We start from the raw sequence: 22,398 nt of genomic DNA, 5'->3' as shown, positions 1-22,398 counted from the left end.
GACGTATAGATACGTCATGGCGATCGTGTGGGGCACAGGAGCAGGGCAGTGCGATCGTCGCTGGGAGCTTGGCTTAACTTAAAGTTGAGACTCAGCTGTCACTGTGAGGAGCGGTACCTGCAGTAAGACTAATGTAAGTACTCAACATAGAGCACAGGTAAGCATTTTCCAAAATATTATGTAAATTGTTCCCAACAAAACCTTCCTCTCAAGCCATAAAAAAAAGAAAGTAGCCACTCAGGTCTATCACCTGTTAACAGAAATATAGGGGGCTTCCACATTACAGGTTGCACAAAGACTCCTTCCAGTCTGAGCTTTCCACTGTGTCTCAAAAGTAGTTTTCAACCACATATGGGGTGTTGGCATACTCAGGAGAAAATGAACCACACAATTTCTCCTATTATCCCTTTTGAAAATTGAAAACTTGGGGCTAAAGCACCATTCTGTGAATCTCTTGAGGGTTAAAAATGCTCTCCTAGTTGAATTCCTCTAGAAGTCTAGTTTCCAAAATGGGGTCACATGTGGAGGTGTCTGTTGTGACATGGCATCTGCAATCAATTCCAGCCAAAATTACGCTCCAGGATTCAGTTGGCGCTCCTTCCCTGCGGAGCCCTGCCTCGTACCCAAACAGCAGTTGTCTACCACATATAGGGTTATCTGTGTACTCAATAGAAATGGCACAACATTTAAGGGTCCATTTTCTCCTGTTACCATTGTGAAAAGTTAAATTCTGGGGCTAAAGCAACATTTTTGTGGGAATGTGATTTTTTTTTTTTTTTTTGCACGGCGCAACCTTATAAAATTTCGTGAAGCACCTTTAGGTTCAAGGTATGTGTGTGTTTTTCTGATTTTTAGTTTTCGATTGTCTCTCACAGTTTAAGTGTACCTACGATATAAATTACAAACCTAAACATTCTAGATGGGAAAACTTGCGAACAGTACATGCATAATCAGCTCTGCTACATACAGACTGTATAAACTGCCACATTTTAATGTTCCTTCCAAGCATGAGACTGCTCACATGACTCGAAAAGGTGCTTCTGCTTTCCAGGTGAAAGGTTGTTTGGTTACTCAGGATGTTCAGAATCTGTGCAGGTCCTGGTAGCTTTCTCTCCTCCCTAAACATATCAGACAGATCAGTGCAGGGCAGAAGGAAAGCCATTCTCTCAATGATCGAGAAGGACATTGTCTCAATGTTTTCCTCGATCACAGAAAGCTGCCTCTGGTAGGTATTTTTAGCAACCATGGATAGTCTGCTGTCACCTGGAGGCACTTATTGCACTGAAAGTGAGACACTTATTGCAATGAAATAAAATGGGCTCCTCCCCAGCAGACTATATCCTGCTTGCTGGAGCAGGCATCCTCAGTTTAGTGTCAGTTGGAGGCAAGGTCTATCTCAGACCTATCTTAGCTTATGACCTAATCACTTTGTTTTTCAGATGGATGTCTCAGGGTAAGAGTGTAATTGTGCACTCTGTTTCACCCACGTAGCGGAGAGTACAGGCTGTAATTTTCAGTCCATATCCTCTCAAATCGGTGTGGCCGGACCAATGTATCTTGACAAAGTCGGTGCAGTAACTGGGGAGGAGGTCCGTAGGTCAACTAGCTCTTGCCACCGCCCCACAGAGCTGTGTGCATACAGCAGAAATAGGGGGATCCAGAGCATCGGGACAGGCAAGTATATCCTTGTCGTAAGCCTGATTTCCAACCCTCCCCTCCTAGGGTGGTGGTTACCAAGAGCTTTGTAGGGGGCAGGTGCTGCTGCTGGGGGTCCTACTCATCCAGCTGTTCTCTGGGCTTTAGTAGGTCACAGACTAGCCGTTGGTCGAGAGTGCGCCCATCGCAGAGGCGGTGTCTGTATTGCCATAGTTATCGGGGGTGTGGTCAAGGCATGGACATGGAGTGAAGCCATTTTGCAGGCAGGAGGTTTATGCCAATTGCAAAGATAAGAAAAAAAGAATGCGGCACTTATCAGTTCAAAAGAAGGTGCAATAGTCCTTTATTCCGTACTGTGGGATTTGGACTTAGAACATGACGTACAGGTTTTCAGAGGCATGCGGGGAGAGGCAGTGTGGACAACGGCCCTTTTGCATAACGCTTCAACGGATCCAGGTGTGTAATTCCATTGAAGTCACTCCCATTTAAAAAGGCTGGACACAAAGTGCAATGTGAAAAAATACAGTGTTATTTTTAAAGAAATAAGTGTCAATGATTGTAAAGTAATTACACTTTTTACAGACATATCGTAACTTTAGAGGAAAATAGAAAGATCCGGTTTGTCATTTAATCCAAAGTGACCTTGCGCTTTAGTTTGCATGATCTATTTAGATCTATTTAGCCTCACATCTAAGGGTACTGTCACACAGTGGCACTTTGGTCGCTACAACGGCACGATCCGTGATGTTCCAGCGATATAGTTACGATATCGCTGTGTCTGACACGCTACTGCGATCAGGGACCCCGCTGAGAATCGTACGTCATAGCAGATCGTTTGAAACTTTATTTTGTCGTCAAGTGTCCCGCTGTGGCGGCATGATCGCAGCGTGTAACAAAGGTGTGCACGATATTCCCAATGTCCCGTATGAATTCTACATCGCAACTACATCATGAAATTATCGCTCCAGCGCCGTGCATTGCAAAGTGTGACCGCAGTCTACGACGCTGGAGCGATAATCAAGCGACGCTGCAACGACACGGATCGTGCCGTCGGAGCGATCAAAGTGCCACTGTGTGACAGTACCCTAAGGAGTATATTGTTGTGGTTAACACCTTGCGGTGGATACTTAACCACTTCAAGCCCTGAAAAATGCAAGGTCTCTGGATCCAAATTATCCTGTTTTTGCATGTGGTTACTAAGCCCTAAAGAGCCTTTTGCTGATGAAATAGAACGATAATGTTCACATTTTTTCTAATGGCTGAATGTATTATTTTATCCATGGGACCAGGGCCGTATTTGCCACTAGGCACTCGAGGGCACGTGCCTAGGGCGGGGACAATGCAGGGGGCGGCACCTGAGCAAGTTTAAGAAAAAAAAAATTTTTTTTTTTTTTTTTTTTTTTTTGAAAGTCCGGGGTCGCCCCACCCAGGGGCGCCGCTATAATGAGGCGAGTTGAGCACTTCACCTCTAGCGGCATCCAGTCCCTCAAAACAGGGGGCGGCAGCACAGCGCCGCCCCCTGCAGTCAGATCAGATGTGCCGGGTACTAGCAGTAGCCATAAGCATGCCCAGGCAGCCAGGAAGACGAGCTACTTGAACGAACTAAGCACAGCCTGTGGGCGGGGACTGTGGCTGCTTGCCTGCTACACAGTAGCGTAGCGACTGGAGGGGGCCATCGCCCGGGCCCTGTCACATGAAGGGGCCCACCGGGAGCCAGGGCCACTTCTGTGACATACAGAACACAGCATAGGAGCAGAGCAGTATGATGTCTGCTCTGCTCCCATCTGACGGAGACTCTGCAGGCTGACTAGCACAGTGGCCGGCTGCAGTCTCCCTCCTGCAGTGAATGGTTTCGCCCCTTCTGACCTGATCATGAAGCTTTTCCCCGGCTGCAGTTCTTCCCTCTGTGCACGCTGGGATTGGCTCAGGCACTCTGGGTCCTAGTGCCCACATGTTGCATTTCACCAAGACACTTCCTGGTCTTGTCTGCAAACTTTATCAGTAATGCTGGGGATGGAACATTTTAGGCTTATTAAATTCAGGTATGTCACTGTGATGTGAATGTGAGACCATTGAGGTATTGTGGGAGCTGAAAGTGGGTGAGGGGGGACAGGGTAATGAGGGGGTGGATGTGAGACCATGGGGGTATTGTGGGGGAGGGAGACAGGGCACTGGGGGGTGAATGTGAGACTATGGGGGTGTTGTGGGCGCTGAAAGTGGGTGAGGGGAGACGGCACTGATGGGGTGAATGAAAGATGATGGGGGTATTGGGTACTGAAGTGGGGGAGGGGAGGCAGGGCACTGGGGGGTAAATGTGAGACCATGGGGGTGTTGTGGGGGCTGAAGGTGGGTGAAGTGGGACAGGGCACCGAGGGGTGGATGTGAGATGATGGGGGTATTGGGGCTGAATATTATAATGTTTAGTTATGAGATTATATGTGCTCCATCATGTGATATTTGCTGTGTGGGGAGGCTGGAGATGGGGGGCAGGGGGCTTTTGATGCGTACCACCTGGGTCTTTATGAGTATTAGTATAAGGAGCCGCATACAGTAACCAAGAGCTGCATCACATTTACAGCACCACTCCAGCATTATTATTTATTTCATTGCTGGAGCGGTGCTGAAAATCCACGTCCCCTGCTCCCTGTCTGATCCTCACCTTCTGGCGTTTTCATCTGTTTTTGTCTTTGCTCGGCTCCGTCTCTTGCAGTGTGTGTCCTGTCCGAGGCTCCAGTGTTTCATGAAGCGGCGCAGAGGTCACTAATCAATTTAAGTCTATGGGAGCCTCGTTCTGGCCTGTTCCTCACTCTCAGGCTATGTGCACATGGTGCGGATTTGGCTGCGGATTCGTAGCAGTTTTCCATGCGGTGTACAGTACCATGTAAACCTATGGAAAACCAAATCCGCAGTGCCCATGGTGTTGAAAATACCACACGGAAACGCTGCTTTGTATTTTCCGCAGCATGTCAATTCTTTGTGCGGATTCCGCAGCATTTTACACCTGCTCCTGTATAGGAATCTGCAGGTGTAAAAACGCAGGCAAAATCCTCACAAAAAAGCAGGAAATCCGCGGTAAATACGCATGTAAAACGCAGCACATTTTACCTGTGGATTTTGCAAAAACTGTGCGGGAAAAATGCGCATACGAATCCGCAACGTGTGCACATAGCCTCATAGTCTTACATTGAGCGCTTGTGACATTGCTTCTCACTTCTGGCCAGTCAGAAGCTGCACTCACAAGTTTGAGCGTGCCACAAAATAGTGAATACACCGGAGGATGAGTAAATGACTGGGAATGGGGACCTGCGCTTAAAGCACCACTCCAGCGGTGGAAAAAAACCCTGCTAGAGTGGTGCTTTAATAATTTAATAATAAGCAATTTAATACTATAAAGTTGATAAAGATTTGGAATAAATGTCTGCAGTCACTTTATGTGACTGCAGACTGCCAAATCATGACAGGGAGCTGCGGGCCCATCATACTGTGTATAAGGGAGCTGCGGGCCCATCATACTGTGTATAAGGAAGCTGCGGGCCCATCATACCGTGGTAAGGGAGCTGTGAGCTCATCATACTGTGATAAGGGAGCTGTGGGCTCATACTGTGTATAAGGGAGCTGCGGGCCCATTATACTGTGTATAAGGGAGCTGCGGGCCCATCATACTGTGTATAAGGGAGCTGCGGGCCCATCATACTGTGTATAAGGGAGCTGCGGGCCCATCATACTGTGTATAAGGGAGCTGCGGGCCCATCATACTGTGTATAAGGGAGCTGCGGGCCCATCATACTGTGTATAAGAGAGCTGCGGGCCCATCATACTGTGTATAAGAGAGCTGCGGGCCCATCATACTGTGTATAAGGGAGCTGTGGGCCCATCATACTGTGGTAAGGGAGCTGTGGGCTCATATTGTGTATAAGGGAGCTGCGGGCTCATACTGTGTATAAGGGAGCTGCGGGCCCATCATACTGTGTATAAGGGAGCTGCGGGCCCATCATACTGTGGTAAGGGAGCTGTGGGCTCCTCATACTGTGATAAGGGAGCTGTGGGCTCATACTGTGTATAAGGGAGCTGTGGGCCCATCATACTGTGTATACGGGAGCTGTAGGCCCATCATACTGTGTATAAGGGAGCTGCGGGCCCATCATACTGTGTATAAGGGACCTGCGGGCCCATCATACTGTGTATAAGGGAGCTGTGGGCCCATCATACTGTGTATAGAGGAGCTGTGGGCCCATCATACTGTATATAGAGGAGCTGTGTGTCGATCATACTGTGTATAAGGGAGCTGTGGGTCCATCATACTGTGTATAAGGGAGCTGTGTGTCGATCATACTGTGTATAAGGGAGCTGTGGGCCCATCATACTGTGTATAGAGGAGCTGTGGGCCCATCATACTGTGTATAGGGGAGCTGTGGGGGCCTTATACAGTGTATATGGAAGCTTTGAACTCACCATACTGTGTATAATGGAGCAGTACATGAGGGACTTAGGGGACATTATTAAATGTAAAGTGGGCACTTCAGCATTATTGTATTGTTATAGGGGCACTCAGAGTATTGCGACCATCAGAGTTGCATATTGTCACAATATGGCGGTAAAATCAGTGTTCGTTTTTGTATATAGATTTATTTTCAATAACAGCGAGGTCATATTCTGAGGTTCCCCTATATTCACAATTAGAGTGCGCAACCGTCACTGTAATTCTCTCGTGCCCCCCCCTCTGTTCTCTCGTGCCCCCATCTAGTCTCCTATGCCCCTGGTATTATGCGCTTGTCACTGTCACTAGAATATAGCAGTGATGCCAGCAGGGTGAATCCCACGTCATAAATTGCTTCCTTAATATGACAATGGTACCAGTCCCCCCTGGCTGCCTGCTGTGTGCCCTCTTTGGTACACACCAGGTAAGCACAGGAGCCACAGGCAGCAGGAGACTGTGCGACCATGAAGGTAAATAGAAGAGGATGTGTTATGTTTGTATTGTGTCCTGCCTGGCATTAAAGGGGTTGTCTGAGATGGGGAAATATACAGTATATACATACTAGTTTATTTAAAATAAATCCTACACAGAGAGATATTGCCCTCCTGTCACCCCCGGAAATTCAGCCACAGACCTCTCTGGTGGTCGACAGCGGTTCTGGAAGTGATGACTGCACCATCTGGATGTCACAGAACAGATAAAACCTGTGATTAACTGCAGCGGTCAGGTGACTGTGAGGCTATGTGCACATGTATTTTTGAGGGCTGCGGATTTTTCCGCAGAGGATTTCAGAAATCCGCAGGTAAAAGGCACTGCGTTTTACCGCGGATTTACTGTGTTTTTTTTTTTTTTGCGGATTTTGTGCGAATTTCACCTGCGGTTTTACACCTGAAGATTCCCATTATGGAGCAGGTGTAAACCGCTGCAGAAACCGCACAAAGAATTGACACGCTGCGGAATGTAAACCGCAGCGTTTCCGCACGATTTTTCCGCAGCATGTGCACTGCGGATTCCGTTTTCCATAGGTTTACATTGTACTGTAAACGCATGGGAAACCGCTGCGGACCCACAGCGGCGGATCCGCAATGTGTGCACATAGCCTTAGACGCTTCTCTGAAGGGGGGCCTGTGCCAGTCACCTGACAGTTGTGGGCTTTAATTTTCTCTTATTTTGCCAAATTTTCAAAAGAGTAAGGGATGGTCTTAAAAAATAAAATTGAAAACCCCCTATTACATTATTTAGTGATTCTCATTCGTGTCGGTGTTCCCCTCTGGTACCAAAAGTGATGTCGACCTGTGCATTATTTACATGACCGCTGCAGCCAATCACTGACCTCACAGTCATTTGCTGTACATAATAGTACGACCACTGCAGCCTGTGATTAGTGGGGGTCAAATGGTGAAGGCCCCTGCAATCATTATTATTTATCGTACATCTGGATACAGATCTACAGTACGTAGCAATTAAAGGGGTGTTCAGGGCTGTAGACATATTTCTGCACTCTATGTGACTTCAAACTACTGAATGCATGTAAAGAGTAAATGTAATGTAAATTGAATGTAAGTAAAGAGTAAACCAGATTTATTTATACTGATTTTACTATGGGGGGGGCGCCATTTTGCAGTTCGCCTCAGGCAGCATAGAGGCTAGGTTCACCCCTGGCCCCACCCACCCACCTCAGTCTTGGCTGCTGCGGGGGGAGGGGGTCTCGGGCGCAGGGCCGCCATCAGGGCATTACAGCCCTAACTACTGTATGGGGCAGAAATGGGTGCTGTACCTTTAAGCAGCAGGCCCAAGTGTATCACGGTCCTGACGCGGGTCATGTGACACGCTGCGCGCTCTTATGTAGGAGCACTGGAGCAGACTGGAGGTGTGAGAGCCCTCAGGAATACTCCGCAGGTGACGGCACAGACAGTAAGGAGTTAACTGCTGTCAGCCCGAGGATTTCCTGTCTCCTCGGTAACAAGGAACCTTTCTGTGTCATCTGCGGGGGAAGTGTTTCAGTGCTGCACTTCTTGTGCTCTGCCAGTACTGTCCCCCATGTGGTGAGAAGGTGACTGGGGGGTTTGTACAGGGAGCATCAGGGGGGTCTGGGGATATTGGGGGTCTCACCTCTGTGCTTGTCTGCCCCCTCAGATGTTGCCTGTCAGAGGGGGGACCCTGCTAAGGTCCATGGCTGCTGTCTGCAGGTAAGAGCCCTTCTGTCCTTTCTCAGCTGCTGTGCCACTATAAGTCTCAGCATGCACATACAGGGGAGACACAGATTGTGGTGATTTACACGTTTCAAGCTGGAAGACATTTTGCTTTTTTGTAGAGAAGCAGGACGGACATGTTTGTGGGAGACGATACTGAAGTCGGCGGTGAGCAGGGAGAGGAGGCGGGCAGTGTGTGAGGACTCAGGAAGCTGCAGAGAGGAGTGAGGTGAGAGAGGAGACGGGAGTCTGCTGATGTGAGTGAGGAGAGGGGAGGCTGGTAAGGGGAGGAGATGAGAGGCTGGTAAGGAGAGATGAGAGGCTGGTGGGGGAGGCTGCTGAGGAGATGAGAGGCTGGAAAGGAGAGGAGATGAGAGGCTGGTGTGGGGAGGCTTCTGAGGAGAGGAGATGAGAGGCTGGAAAGGAGAGGAGATGAGAGGCTGGAAAGGAGAGTAGATGAGAGGCTGGAAAGGAGAGGAGATGAGAGGCTGGAAAGGAGAGGAGATGAGAGGCTGGAAAGGAGAGGAGATGAGAGGCTGGAAAGGAGAGGAGATGAGAGGCTGGTGTTGGGAGGCTGCTAAGGAGAGGAGAGGCTGGTGAGGAGAGGAGATGAGAGGCTGGAAAGGAGAGGAGATGAGAGGCTGGTGTGGGGAGGCTGCTGAGGAGAGGGGATGAGAGGCTGGTGAGGGGAGGCTGCTGAGGGGATGAGATGAGAGGCTGGTGAGGGGAGGCTGCTGAGGAGAGGGGATGAGAGGCTGGAGAGGGGAGGCTGCTGAGGAGATGAGAGGCTGGTCTCATGCTGTATATGGGGAGGTTATGTGGGTCTCATGCTGTATATGGGGAGGCTGTGTGGGGCTCATGCTGTATATAAGGGGCTGTGGGGGGTTTAAAGATATATAGCGGGTGTCAGCATACTTAATTCTCAATATTAAGTGATACAATTAATACTAATTAATATTGAGTAGAATTATTTTCATGCTATTTCATGCTCCACAACAGTCATGGTCTTTCATCTGGCCCCTCGGGGAAATAAATTGCCCACCCCTGATCTAGAGACATGGAGTGAGAAGCCCACAGACGATAGCAACAGATTAGTCCGTTCTCTCACTAAATTACCCATCCAGCTCTTCAAACTGTTCTCTCTGAAACGTCCGAGCATTGCAGAGATAAAGGTCCCTGCTTGCAGTCTGACTGATGCTGCCCGTGGTTTTGGTAGTATGAATCGACTGACAGGTTGCCCTTAAAAATCTGTCAGCCAAACCGTGCAACCGTGGCAGAATCAACTGACCATGTACTGTGTATGAGATCCACCAGATTCTCACATGACAACTAATGGAAAGGTTTGCTAAGGCTACTTTCACATCAGCGATTTTCTCCGTTCGCGGCAAACACTGCAGTTTTTCCGCATCTGTCGCGTAACATATCACTTACGGGCCGGCAACTCTGCGATCGGCCTCATTCATTCCCTATGGGACTTGCGGACATGTGCGGCACTTGAGGCGAGACAAAAAAAAAACACTGCTAGCATCATTTTTTTTTCCTGTTGCTGCAAGTACCGCATTTGCCGGATCGCAGCAAAACCGCAAGTGCCGCAAGTCCTATAGGGAATGAATGAGACCGAACACAGTGTTGCCATAAGTGATCCGTTACAGATGCGGAAAAACTGCCGGATCTGCCGCAAATGTCAAAAATCGCTGATGTGAAAGTAGCCTAAGTCACTGCCGATAGTGTCTGCATTAGTCATACTCGCCAATGGGGGAGGCAGCACGAAAAGTGCCTAGGGCAGCAGAAACTCTAAATACGGCCCTGCATGGGACTACGCTTGAAATAAAAAAATGAAGCTGTGTATTTTTTTTCCTTGGTTGAATCTGTTCTACTTTCCTCCTCTTTTTTGCTGTTAGTTTTATTAAGTAATTCTGCATGAGAAATTTCACGGGCGCATTTATACGCTTCATCTAATATAGATTATGGGCAGCCACTCTTAGAAAAATGATATTTTAGTTTGTCAATTTGTTGTTCAAATATCTTATTATTAATTTTGCGTGATTACAGCATTTGACTATAAGGTAGTTCTTTCTTTGTGAGCACTACTGTAGTGTAATAACATTTGTGAAAGTGGTCTTCCGATAAGACTCAGTAATGATTTTACCTTCTTGTATGTTAATTTTGACATCTAAACATTCTATACTTTTACCTCCAAATTTCGATGCAAAACACATTTTCTATATTAATAGTATTGGGGGCCATTGTAAAGTCAGAAAATTTGTTTTTCTGTGCCAGCCCATATGATAAATACACCATCCACATACCTAATGTACTGTATGTATGGATGTATCTAAGGATTATTGCACATTCTTCTGAACTGGTGAGTGCCTCATTCTTTAGTCTCTTATTTTTGCAAATGGTATAAACTAGATGCAGAGCACCTAGTACCATTCGATCAGCAGCTGTAGCTCAAACAATGCGACATCCTTCCTTCCTTGGAACTTTCCACGTTGTCTGGTGCCGCTATTTCTTTCTCTCTTCGAACAGTTTATGCCAATCACTGGCCAGGATGTTTCCAGCCAATCAGTGACAGTGTTCTAACCTATCAGTGGCAGTGTCTCAGCGTACCAGATTCCCGCCTCTCTGGCTTTGCCCCTTCCTCAGCACAGCACTATGAAAAGGTGAGGTGCACAGTCAGAAGCAACTCAGCGTCTTCCTCCTCGTGAGATAGCAAGCAGACAGGGAGAACAGATTCCTTCAACATGGGTATGGTAGGCTGTTGGCTACTGGGGGCTGACTCTAGGCACTTTAACTTTTTTGTGTCACTGTTTAGTGGAGTCTTATATTTTTTCAGTTTTTTTGTTTCACACACACAATGTCTGAGTCCAGAGAGGACCGTGCATGCCCAATAGCGCTGGTCACTTATTACCCTTGTGGGACTTGTAATAGTAAGTCTTCCAATAGTCAGTCTGTGGTCTATTGTCCGTCTTATACCTCTACTGCCTCCTTGCTGGAAACTGCTCAGGAAACCTCTTTAACAGCTGAGGAGAATGTAGCCCCCCTGCCTGGGCTCATGATTAGGAAAAGCCTGTAGCCGGATTAACCAGGATGTCCAGGACGCTGGTTACTGCTGTGGAATGATTGCTGGTGACTACTGCTGCCTCGGGAGCTCCGACTGCCGATGTAACTGGTCAGATCCTCCAACCACCCCATACCAATATGGCCTGTCATAAAAGCAGTCCAAACAACCATGGGATACTTCCTTGTCCTGGTCACAGTCATAGGGGAGGTGCAGAGATTCCTTTTCCCCTTCCAGACTTTCAGAAGCCTAGCCATCTGGAGGTGTTGTATACCAGCAGAGCTGGTGGCTGCTTGGTCTACTCCACCGGTGGTACTGTACATACAGTACTCTGGTATCTTGTTTATCTAAATTGACCACTCTCCTTCTTGCCAAGATTGCAGCAATTAAGGATCTCTCGGACAGGCGTATAGAGTCTGTGGTGAGGTCCAGTTTGAGGCAGAAGGTTTTGCCCTTTGTTCAACCTTTTCTGGTACTTGGGTTTCTAAGGCGATAACAGCATGGGCTAGGCATTTGCGACAAAGTTTGTTGCCGGTTCCAAGGATCTGGGATTACACAGGCATGGAAGGATCTCTGGTCAGCAACCATGGATGTGGCACAGTTCTCTGCCCAGGAGGCAAGCAATTGCGCTGCAATTCGCCGCATGCTGTAGCTGAAAGTATCGAGGGCGAAAGAAATCTTTAATGCGTCTACCCTTCTAAGGGTCTCGCTTATTTGGGACCAGGTTAGACAAGATCATTTCAGATGCAACAATAGGTGGAAGCACTCTGCCACCTCAGTCCAGGGCCAGCCTTCCTTTTCGGAGGCATGGGGCCTTGCAGGTCCGTCTCTTATGCTAGTTTCCTGCACCGTTTGAGTCAGGTCGGCAGGTTAGACCAAGGTCTCCCAGGAGAGCTACCTTTACAGACACTCATCAGATGACCCGCTGGGTCCAGGGGTGGTAGGAGGGTCGATGCTTGACAGGCGGCCTTCTCTTGGGGTTTCTTCGCAAGTGGGTCTCCGCCTCCTCCTTTTTCAGGAGGCGTGGCTGGAGCAGTCAGCGATCTTTGGGTCAGCAAGGTCATTTTTTTGGGTTACAGAATAGAGTTCACTGCTCTACCTCATGATCGTTTCTTTTGCTCTCGCCCTCCTGAGTGCTCAGCTTGGAAGACAGTTTCCTCCAGTCGATAACCTCCCTGCTTCAAGCATGGCTGATTATAAGTGTGCCCACTTTAGAACGCTTCAAGGGGTTTTATTTAAACCTATTAGTTATCCCTAAAAAGACAGCTCGGTGCGTCCTATTTTAGATTTAAGAAATCTGAACAGCTGGGTTCCACTTTGACTTTTCGGAATGGATTTGTTCTGATCAGTGGTCGCAGCTATGGAAACTGGTGTGTTTCTTTCTTCAACAGAAACTGGAGATGATTATTTGTATGTGCCAATTTTTCCGGTCCATCAGCAATTGATGCTGTTACAGGGTGGCTATATAACATAGTCAGTAACTGACCGATATGATGTGGGCTCAACTCCTGAGCCCACTCCATTTATGGGTACTGAGATTGGAAAGGACATAGATTTCTTGATTTGGAAATCCATGTTAGAATGGCTATATAATCCTGAAATGTAAGTTAGTGTCTTGGAGAGAACACATTTGCATTAGTATTTCTTGATTTCTGCAGTTACAGGATAGAAAGACATAGCTGGACAGCAGTGATGCTTTATGGACCCATTTACTGTGAAGGGATCCATCAGGTTTCCATCATTACGTCAGTAATTTTACCAGAACAAACAGCTTATGCTTTTCATGAGCTGAACCCCATCTCTGCTCACCCAGCCTGACTTACAGCTTCAGTTTGTACTGGGCAGTGTGAGATTTCAATAGCAGTAGGAGAAGGAGATGCTGAGGGGATGTTAAGACAAAATCATGAAAGCAATTTTTTTTGTTTTCACTTCCTGTCTTCATCTCCATTTAAAAACACTTATGTCACTCCAGGCTAGGGAGAGACATAAGAAACAACAGATTGTCATACCAGAGTGGAGAGCATTACCTTACAGACAAGATTGGATTGCTACTTGGTGAGGGGTGTTCAGTCTTCTGTTTCTTCTTTTGTTGAGTGAATGAACTGGTGCAATTTGCGGCATTCACTGTCCAGTCTTCATTCCCACTGCTTCTTCTCTTACTGGACACCTTGTTGTGATGTGTACTAGAAGAGATGCTTGCTGGAGACATAGGAGTACTCAGCGGTTCTGTAATTGTATTACTTTTCGGACTGAAATCGCTCAACACCAATGTTGTAAATCCAAAAGCTGTTTTTCTATTAATCTTCACTTCAGATAGCGGTGTTCGAAAATTATTACACGGATATTTAATCAAGCCCGAGTCAGAGGCGTCATCTTCATTGCCTAGGTTTCTGGGAGCTTGAAAAGAAAAAAACATTGAAGAATTATATAACAATATTACACCCGAGCACATCAGATCACCTGCCCTCATGCCTTTCATTATTGATCACAGCTCTTGGTTTTTCAGGAATAGTTTTATATTAAGTAAATAAAAAATAAAATAAACACCGTTTTCTCCATACTTTTTCCTGAATTACATCAGGGTCTATCAGTAATGTAAAAGAAAACCTTTTTACTTCCTCATAGTATGCACCAATGAAAGGTTTATAACTTCCCTGTGTTAACCCCTTCACCCCCAAACCTGTTTTCGCCTTCCTGATCAGGCCAAATTTTACAATTCTGACCAGTGTCACTATGTGAAAATAACTAACGCTTCAAATGATCCCACTGATTCTGAGACTGTTTTTTTCATGACACATTGTACATTGTGTTAGTTGTAAATTAAGGTAGATTATTTTTGTGTTTATTTGTGAAAATATAACAATTTTGGTGAAAATTTAGAAGCATCTATCAATTTTAAAACTTTCGTCTTTTAGATCATCAAACCAGTTACAATCTGTACAAAATAACATATATAACATTTGCTACATGTCATCAGCATAATTTCTTAACCCATTTGTGCCTGTACAGTACTACTTTGTCATACTGTGAGACTCGTGAGGGAAGGAGTGCTATTTGATTCTTGGAGAACAAATCATTGTAGAATGGTTTGTAAACTCCATATACGGAGCCCTAAAGTGCCAAAAGAGCAGAATTCCCCCTCAAGTGACCCCGTTTTGGAAACTTCACCCCTCTGGGAATTTATCTACAGGTATAGTGATGCTTTCGACTCCATGGGCATTTTTAAGAAACGAGGAGCAATGGATGTTGCCAAGTTAAAATTACAAATCTGCTTTTGTAGTGCCCAGTATATTATTCCCAGTTTCAGCATCTGGAGATACGCACCTGAAAATAAGGAGGGCTCTTATCCCTACAAATATGCCAAACATTTGGCTCAGAAGGAAGAGGGACATTTGGATGTGGCAGAGCAGAAGTAACTGGATTTCTTTTAAGGAACTGATACAGAAAAGATATACCGTATTTTTTGGATTATAAGATGCACTTTTATGTTCCACAAAATTAGGGGGAAAATGCTGGTGTATCTTATAAACCGAATACTGTTCTTACAGAGGAGTCAATGCTGCGGGGCCCGGAGCTGGGGGTGTTGCGGTGGTGGTGCGGCAGTGAGCGGTGGTCCTGCGGTGGTGCGGCAGTGAGCGGTGGTCCTGCGGTGGTGGGGTACGGTGGCGGCGGCATATGGCAGCCGCCATTCTTCTTCCGGTGTCCGGCTTCTAACTCAGCGCAGATGGAGGAAAGCCGATATCGCCATCCGCTCCTGCCTCTATGTGATGTCTCCAGGAAAATGGATGCGGATGCGACGCAGATGGAGATCTTGGCACCAAGATCTCCATCTGCGCATGCGCCACCCAGGCAGCCATTTTCCCAGAGTAAATGCATAGTAAACAGTGCGGGGGCTCTGGGCTTTCACAAAATGTCAGCGGAGCCACCGCACCACCGAACATCTGAAGTGCCACTCTTGCCTCCTTCAGCAGCGACCTTGGGACCCCGCTTCACCGCTGCCACCACCCTCAGTAAGTAATAAGACACCTAAATTGTAAGAAGCACCACCATTTTATTAAAAAAAGTTTTTTTGTCTTATTTTTCTCCTCAAAATTTGGGGTGCGTCTTATAATCCACTGTGTCTTATAAACCGCAAAATACGGTACCGTATATCTTTGTACAGTGTTAGACAGTAGATAAAAAAATATTTAGAATTGAAAGTCCTCAGTGGCTGATACCTTTTAATTGGTAACTGAAGAGATGGTAACAATTTATTACCATTAGTGATGAGGGAATATACTCGTTACTCGAGATTTCCCGAGCACGCTCGGGGGCCCTCCGAGTATTTTTTAGTGCTCGGAGATTTAGTTTTTCTTGCCGCAGCTGAATGATTTACATTTGTTAGCCAGCATAGGTACATGTGGGGATTCCCTAGCAACCAGGCATCCCCCACATATACTTATGCTGGCTAACAGATGTAAATCATTCAGCTGCGGCAAGAAAAACTAAATCTCCGAGCACTAAAAAATACTCAGAGGACCCCCGAGCGTGCTCGAGAAATCTCGAGTAACGATTTTATTCGCTCATCACTAGTTACCATCTTTACCATTAAAAGGTATCAACCACCGAGGACTCAATTCTAAATATTTTTGGGAAGTGAGGATCCATGGCGTTTTTCCAGAGACTTATACTAACAGTAACATATAAACACCTATATTTCCATTTACCGATAACGGACATGTGTGGTTTAAGTTGAACCTTTTATTGGGAACATTTTACAGTAACTGGTGTTTTCCCCTCAAGCTTTAAACATGCCTCAATCACACCTATCCTCAAAAAGCCCTCTCTTGACCCATCCTCTGTATCTAGCTATCGCCCTATATCACTTCTCCCATATGCCTCAAAACTACTGGAACAACACGTCCATCTTGAAATGCCCTCCCATCTATCTTCCTGCTCCCTTTTGGACCGCTTACAATCAGGCTTCTGGTCACACCACTCCACTGAAACTGCCCTAACTAAGGTCACCAATGACCTCTTAACCGCCAAGAGCAAGCGACACTACTCTGTCCTTCTCCTCCTCGACCTGTCCTCTGCCTTTGACACAGTGGACCATTTCCCTATTACTACAGACCCTCTCATCCCTTGGCATCACAGACTTGGCCCTATCCTGGATCTCATCATACCTAACTGACCGAACATTCACGGTCTCCCATTCACACACCACCTCCTCACCTCGCCCCCTATCTGTCGGAGTCCCACAAGGTTCAGTTCTAGGGCCCCTGCTCTTCTCTATTTACACTTTTGGCCTGGGACAGCTCATAGAATCTCACGGTTTTCAGTATCACCTCTATGCTGATGACACACAGATCTACATCTCTGGACCAGATATCACCACCCTACTAACCAGAATCCCTCAATGTCTATCCGCTATTTCATCCTTCTTCTCCGCTAGATTTCTAAAACTTAACATGGACAAAACAGAATTCATTGTCTTTCCCCCATCTCACGCGACCCCCCAACGAACCTATCCATTACAGTAAACGGCTGCCCACTCTCCCCACTCTCCCCAGTCCCACAAGCTCGCTGTCTCGGGGTAATCCTTGACACTGATCTCTCCTTCAAACCGCATATCCAAGCCCTTTCCACTTCCTGCCGCCTTCAACTCAAAAATATTTCACGGATCCGTACATTCCTAAACCAAGAATCTGCAAAAACCCTAGTCCATGCCCTCATCATCTCCTGCCTCGACTACTGTAACCTCCTGCTCTGTGGCCTCCCCTCAAACACTCTCGCACCCCTCCAATCTATTCTAAACTCTGCTGCCCGACTAATCCACCTGTGCCCCCGCTATTCCCCGGCCTCTCCCCTCTGTCAATCCCTTCACTGGCTCCCCATTACCCAGAGACTCCAGCACAAAAGCCTAACCATGACATACAAAGCCATCCGCAACCCGTCTCCTCCATACATCTGTGACCTCGTCTCCCGGTACTGTCCTGCACGCAACCTCCGATCCTCACAAGATCTCCTTCTCTACTCCCCTCTTATCTCCTCTTCCCACAATCGCATACAAGATTTCTCTCGCGCATCACCCCTACTCTGAAACTCTCTACCACAACATATCAGACTCTCACCTACCATCGAAACCTTCAAAAAGAACCTGAAGACCTACCTCTTCCGGCAAGCCTACAACCTGCAGTAACCACCGATCGACCAAACCACTGCACGACCAGCTCTATCCTCACCTACTGTATCCTCACCCATCCCTTGTAGATTGTGAGCCCTCGCGAGCAGGGTCCTCTCTCCTCCTGTACCAGTTGTGACTTGTGATGTTCAACATTATTGTACCTGTTTTTATGTATACCCCTCCACACATGTAAAGCGCCATGGAATAAATGGCGCTATAATAATAAATAGTAATAATAATAACATTATTGGTCACATTTATTCGGTCCTCTACGCTGAGCACTTACTTTGGGGTTTCTAAATCTCCAAATGGCACGAATCAAATGAAATCCCGAAGGATCCATTCACTGTAATAAGGCAGCAGAGTTACTCTGGACTCAGTCTGTCCTATGTTGTCGCTGTGTGCCTCCATCTGCCTCATCATAGGAAATGTTCCATCAGGGGTTCCGTCTGAATCACGTATTTCAGAGATTTACACAGAAAACCCGGGGTAAACGCTCAGCGCAGGATAAATGTGAGCCGAGCCTCACTGCGATCTTTGTGAGGCAGAATGAACAAATCAACAGCAGATGATGAATTGGTTTCATTTTTTACATCATTCCTCGTGCGGTATAATTGATTATACAACTTTATTCTTTGGGTCGGTGAGATCACAGTGAAACCAAATTTATATAGTTTGTTTGGTTGTTCTCACACACTAAAAGACACTGTTCACCATGTGGTAAAAGTGATAAGACAACTTTATTCCTCAGTTCAGTACAATTAAAGAGATCCCACATTTAAATATTTTTTTTCAATGGTTTAGTACTTTTTACACAAACGTTTATAGAAAAAAAGAATTGTTTTTACATTGCTCTATTTTCAGAGCTATAGCTTTTTTTATTTATTTGATAACGGAGCTGTATGGTGACTAGATTTTTGCTATACCAGATGTTTTCAGCAATACCATTTTTATTTACGTTGGACTTTTTAATTGCATTTTATTCCACCTTTTTTTGGCAGTATAATGAAAAAGCAGTGGGGTTTTTTTACCCCTTTTTTTACGGTGTTTACTGAAGGGGTTAAAAGTGACAGTGTGATAGATCGGGTTGTTCTAGATGCGGTGATAACAAATGTGTATTTTTTTGGTTTATTTTTAATATGTATTTTATGGTTTTTTTATTTTGTGATATTTTTTACAAACATTTGTACAATTATTTATCTATTTTTTATTTACTTAGTCTCTCTATTGGACTTTAACTTTTATGACCTTGATTGCTGATATAATGCATTGCAATGCATTAAACCTGTCAGTGTTGCACCGACAGAAGCCCTCCTTAGACCATGCTTCTGGTACGGTCCAAGCAGGCTGCCGTAGCTGGTAGACCAGGAGGTAGTCATATAAATGATGGGGCCCTCACAATGATGTCATGGGGAAGGGGGGCGTTTGTAAGGGAGAGGGAGCCACCTCCCTCTCCCAACCTTCTAAATACTGCAATCTCTACTGATCACAGCATCTGGGGCATTAAATGCCCTGGGACAGTGCTCACACGGCTCCTGGCTGTGACAGCTGGAGCACGGCTTTCACTTAGGCTAGTTTCACATTTGCGGACGGGGGCTTTGCGGAGGGCTGCGTAGTTCCTCCGTTAAGCCCCGCCCACTGCTGCGCCTCTTCCTTCAGCTCCGCCTACGTCGGCATGCATCCTGCGTACCCCATCTTTAACACTGGGTACGCAGGCCATGCGGATGTATGCGGATGCCTCCGCATGAGTCGTTTTGATACTGCGCTGACCGCAACAAAATGCATCATGTTGCGTTCAACACAGGTCGGCGCAGCGACAAAACGACGCATGCAAAGGCATCCAAATAAATCTGCATGGCCTGCGGAGCCAATGTTAAAGATGGGGTACGCAGGACGCATGGCGACGTAGGCGGAGCCGAAGAGGCGCGGCAGTGGGTGAGGCTTAACAGAGGAACTATGCAGCCCTCCGCAAAGCCCTCGTCTGCAAATGTTAAACCAGACTTAAACAGAGCTTCCAGCGGCGATCATGACAACTCTGCTCCTGTGCCCTCATGATGTAAATTTAGGTCATTTTTCAGGTACCCCTTACCGACCATGACAAACTTACTTCAAATGTAGTGCAGGGGTTAATAGAGACTGCCATCTCCTCTTGACAAGTGTAATTTATATCCAAAATGTAAACCTTATGCCAATAATTACTTTGATTTTGTCAACTATTAAAGGTGTTGTCCCATAAATAACAGTAAATCACCCATCCACAGGACAGACCATATATGATCAAAAAGCATTCTGTACACAATAAGACCTACACACCTTCTGGCCTAGGAGTAAGGCAGGCATCACAATTGTTGTCTGATGGTTTATTAATGAGAGTGCAAACTTCACATGCCCAATCTTCCTCTTCCCTTTTGGACAAAAGTAGAAGAAAATAATAAAAAAAAAAAATTAAGAAAGAACACACAGCATAAGTACTAAAGTATGCGTTCACTTTCCAAATTATGAATACATCTATTTATCTGAACATTCTGAACCCTCTCACAAGAAAGTCTGAGGACCTTTCCCCAAATGTTTCATGTTGAACTGGATACACAATGTAACAGTGGCCTAAGGGCAGATTAAACCTTTTTTTTTTTATTTTGACTACTGCAAAGATATTAGCAATCAAATATTTGGCACCTAGTAATTTAACTGGTACTGATTTACAGCAGCGTATTTGCTCATTTTGTTTTTATCTTAGTTTGCGTGTTTAATGGTCAGGGTGAACATGTGCCTGCACGTTGCATGCATACCAAATTATTTTCCAGTTCATCTCTTTAGGTTTTTGCATAGACTCCCTTTTCTTTGAGCTAGACATTACGTTTATATAAGCTTCCCTTGGCTGGGTGTCCATTAGTCGGGGTCTAGGGCCTTATTCATAGTTATGTCGTTTGACATATGGTAAGGCTTTAATACTAGAGGTTAGGACCATCCCAAATAGGGTCACCTTGACACGATGGGATGGCTTTTACGTTTTTATTTCAATCAAATTATGTTAACTACCGTAAGTGCCCCATGTTATTTTCATGTACTACTGCTATTTATTTATTTATTTATTTATTGCAGGGTATTTGCTCGTTTTGTTTTTCTCTGAGGTTTTGCAAGTATGGATCTCTGGATCAGAGGGGTCCTAGCGGTCAGATAACAGTCATAAGTATGAAGAACCATTTCAACCAGTTTTAAAAATAAAAGCTATAAATCCTGTAATTTTGCAGTAGTATTTACCATGTCTGTGTGAGGATGGTGGTACAAATCACCAAAATGGAATTATTGTCCAAGAGTAGTATTGTTTATGGATTCAGATGTGTACTAAATGTCAGAAAATAGTTTTGGAAATGTATTTTCAGCCCGTTTTGGACCAATAAAATTCCATTCTAATTCAATCTTGATGGTTACAACAGTCGAGAAGGTCTGTTCTGTACCTTAAATCATCCTGTTCAGGTTTATCCTTTTGGCAGTTTGAGCAAAAGTATGTCATTCTATTGTTTTCTCCCAGACGACACACTGTAATTTTCGTCCCACACTTGCTACAGACAGGTTTTTTGTACACCCTGTAATGTTGGTAGACCGCAGAGCCATTCTTTCTACACTGCAAAACACAAGATATATTTTTTCTGAATGAACCAAGACCTGCAATCCAGAGGAAAAGAACAGCTGATAGTAGCTCTACAGAAAAATAAACACATGTAGCCACAGCCTAAATGACCCCACTGAATATACCCCAATAACTACCTTATAAAAGAGTATGGTGAAGTCCCGTGTCATTTTGACCAAATGGCTCACTTGCTTGTCAGTTAGTAGACCAGCCTATGATGTAGGACACAAAAGACGTTTTTTTTTTTTTTCTACTTTTCCCAACACTTAACCTGAGAACGAAAAAAATAACTGTTCCAACATACTAGATCAGAATTATAAGATTAACATTTATTTAATCCATCTGCAGCTATTAAATGGAACAACCTTTTTCAGTCGGAGATTAAACAGTTTAAATGCACTGTGTGCAGAATCATTAGCCAATTTGTATTTTCGACGATTAATTTTTATTATTAAACAACTACAATGCTGTCGGTCAATACAAAAGGTTAATAAACCTGAATATTTAAGAAAGTAAAAAATGAGGTTTGGTCTTTCTTAGGAGAATACCTATGTGTGCAGAATTTGTGTCTAATTAAAGTGAGAGTTATAATCAAACAAGTCAAAATTGTCAAAATACACTGTGCGCGCAAAAGGGAAACAAGGTTTTGAACTTCTCTCTTTCAGGCTCCATATCTCACCATCCACTAGTGCTTCAAAAGTGAGACTAGGGGTAAGCAGGATCAGATAAAATAAAAAGAATATTTAAAACAACACAATAATTCTTCTGTGAATTCAACCTGTCCAGTTATGAAGCAACACTGATTGTCAATAAATGTATCCTGCTGTTGTGCAAATGAAACAGAAAACAGTAGAAATGATAGACAATTAGCAAGACAAGTTTTGGTCACTTTTGCATTGTCATTGCGCTCACCCTAGAGGTTCAGAAGCATGAGGCTACAACCCACAGCTGTGTGTCTCAGCACAGTGTCCAGAGCATGGGAGCAGATACCAGGAGATGTGAAGGGGGCCGTAGAAGGGCAACAATCCAGCACCAGGACCACTACTTCCTCCTTTGGGCAAGGAGGAACAGTGCCAGAGCCCTGCAAAATGACATCCAACAGGCCAGCAACATCCACGTGTCTGCTCAAATTGTCAGAAACATACTTCAGGAGGGTGGTATAAGGGCCTGACGCCCACTAGTGTGTGTTGCGCTTACAGCCCAACACCGTGC

At 45.5% G+C, this 22,398-nt stretch overlaps 1 protein-coding gene and 1 long non-coding RNA gene across 2 annotated transcripts in view; one reads left to right on the top strand and one right to left on the bottom strand.

Moving 5' to 3' along the window:
* Positions 1 to 22,398, bottom strand: part of NEIL3 (nei like DNA glycosylase 3) — a 54,453-nt gene that overhangs the window by 10,158 nt on the left and 21,897 nt on the right. Inside the window, exons 5-8 of the mRNA XM_077279541.1 lie at positions 21,324 to 21,398; positions 21,014 to 21,180; positions 19,869 to 19,960; positions 13,417 to 13,786 (exon numbers count right to left, since the gene is read on the bottom strand). Coding sequence (XP_077135656.1) covers positions 13,417 to 13,786; positions 19,869 to 19,960; positions 21,014 to 21,180; positions 21,324 to 21,398 — 704 coding nt within the window. The remainder of the gene's footprint in view (positions 1 to 13,416; positions 13,787 to 19,868; positions 19,961 to 21,013; positions 21,181 to 21,323; positions 21,399 to 22,398) is intronic.
* LOC143792996 (uncharacterized) lies at positions 7,899 to 8,734 on the top strand. Its single transcript, XR_013220021.1, has 3 exons — positions 7,899 to 8,186; positions 8,270 to 8,322; positions 8,448 to 8,734. It is a non-coding gene; the product is annotated as an uncharacterized LOC143792996 (long non-coding RNA).

Source organism: Ranitomeya variabilis, chromosome 1 (genome assembly GCF_051348905.1).
Source record: "Ranitomeya variabilis isolate aRanVar5 chromosome 1, aRanVar5.hap1, whole genome shotgun sequence".
In the NCBI taxonomy this organism is placed as follows: domain Eukaryota; kingdom Metazoa; phylum Chordata; class Amphibia; order Anura; family Dendrobatidae; genus Ranitomeya; species Ranitomeya variabilis.
Note: the sequence above shows the minus strand (reverse complement) of the source record. Positions and strands in the feature narration are given on the sequence as shown.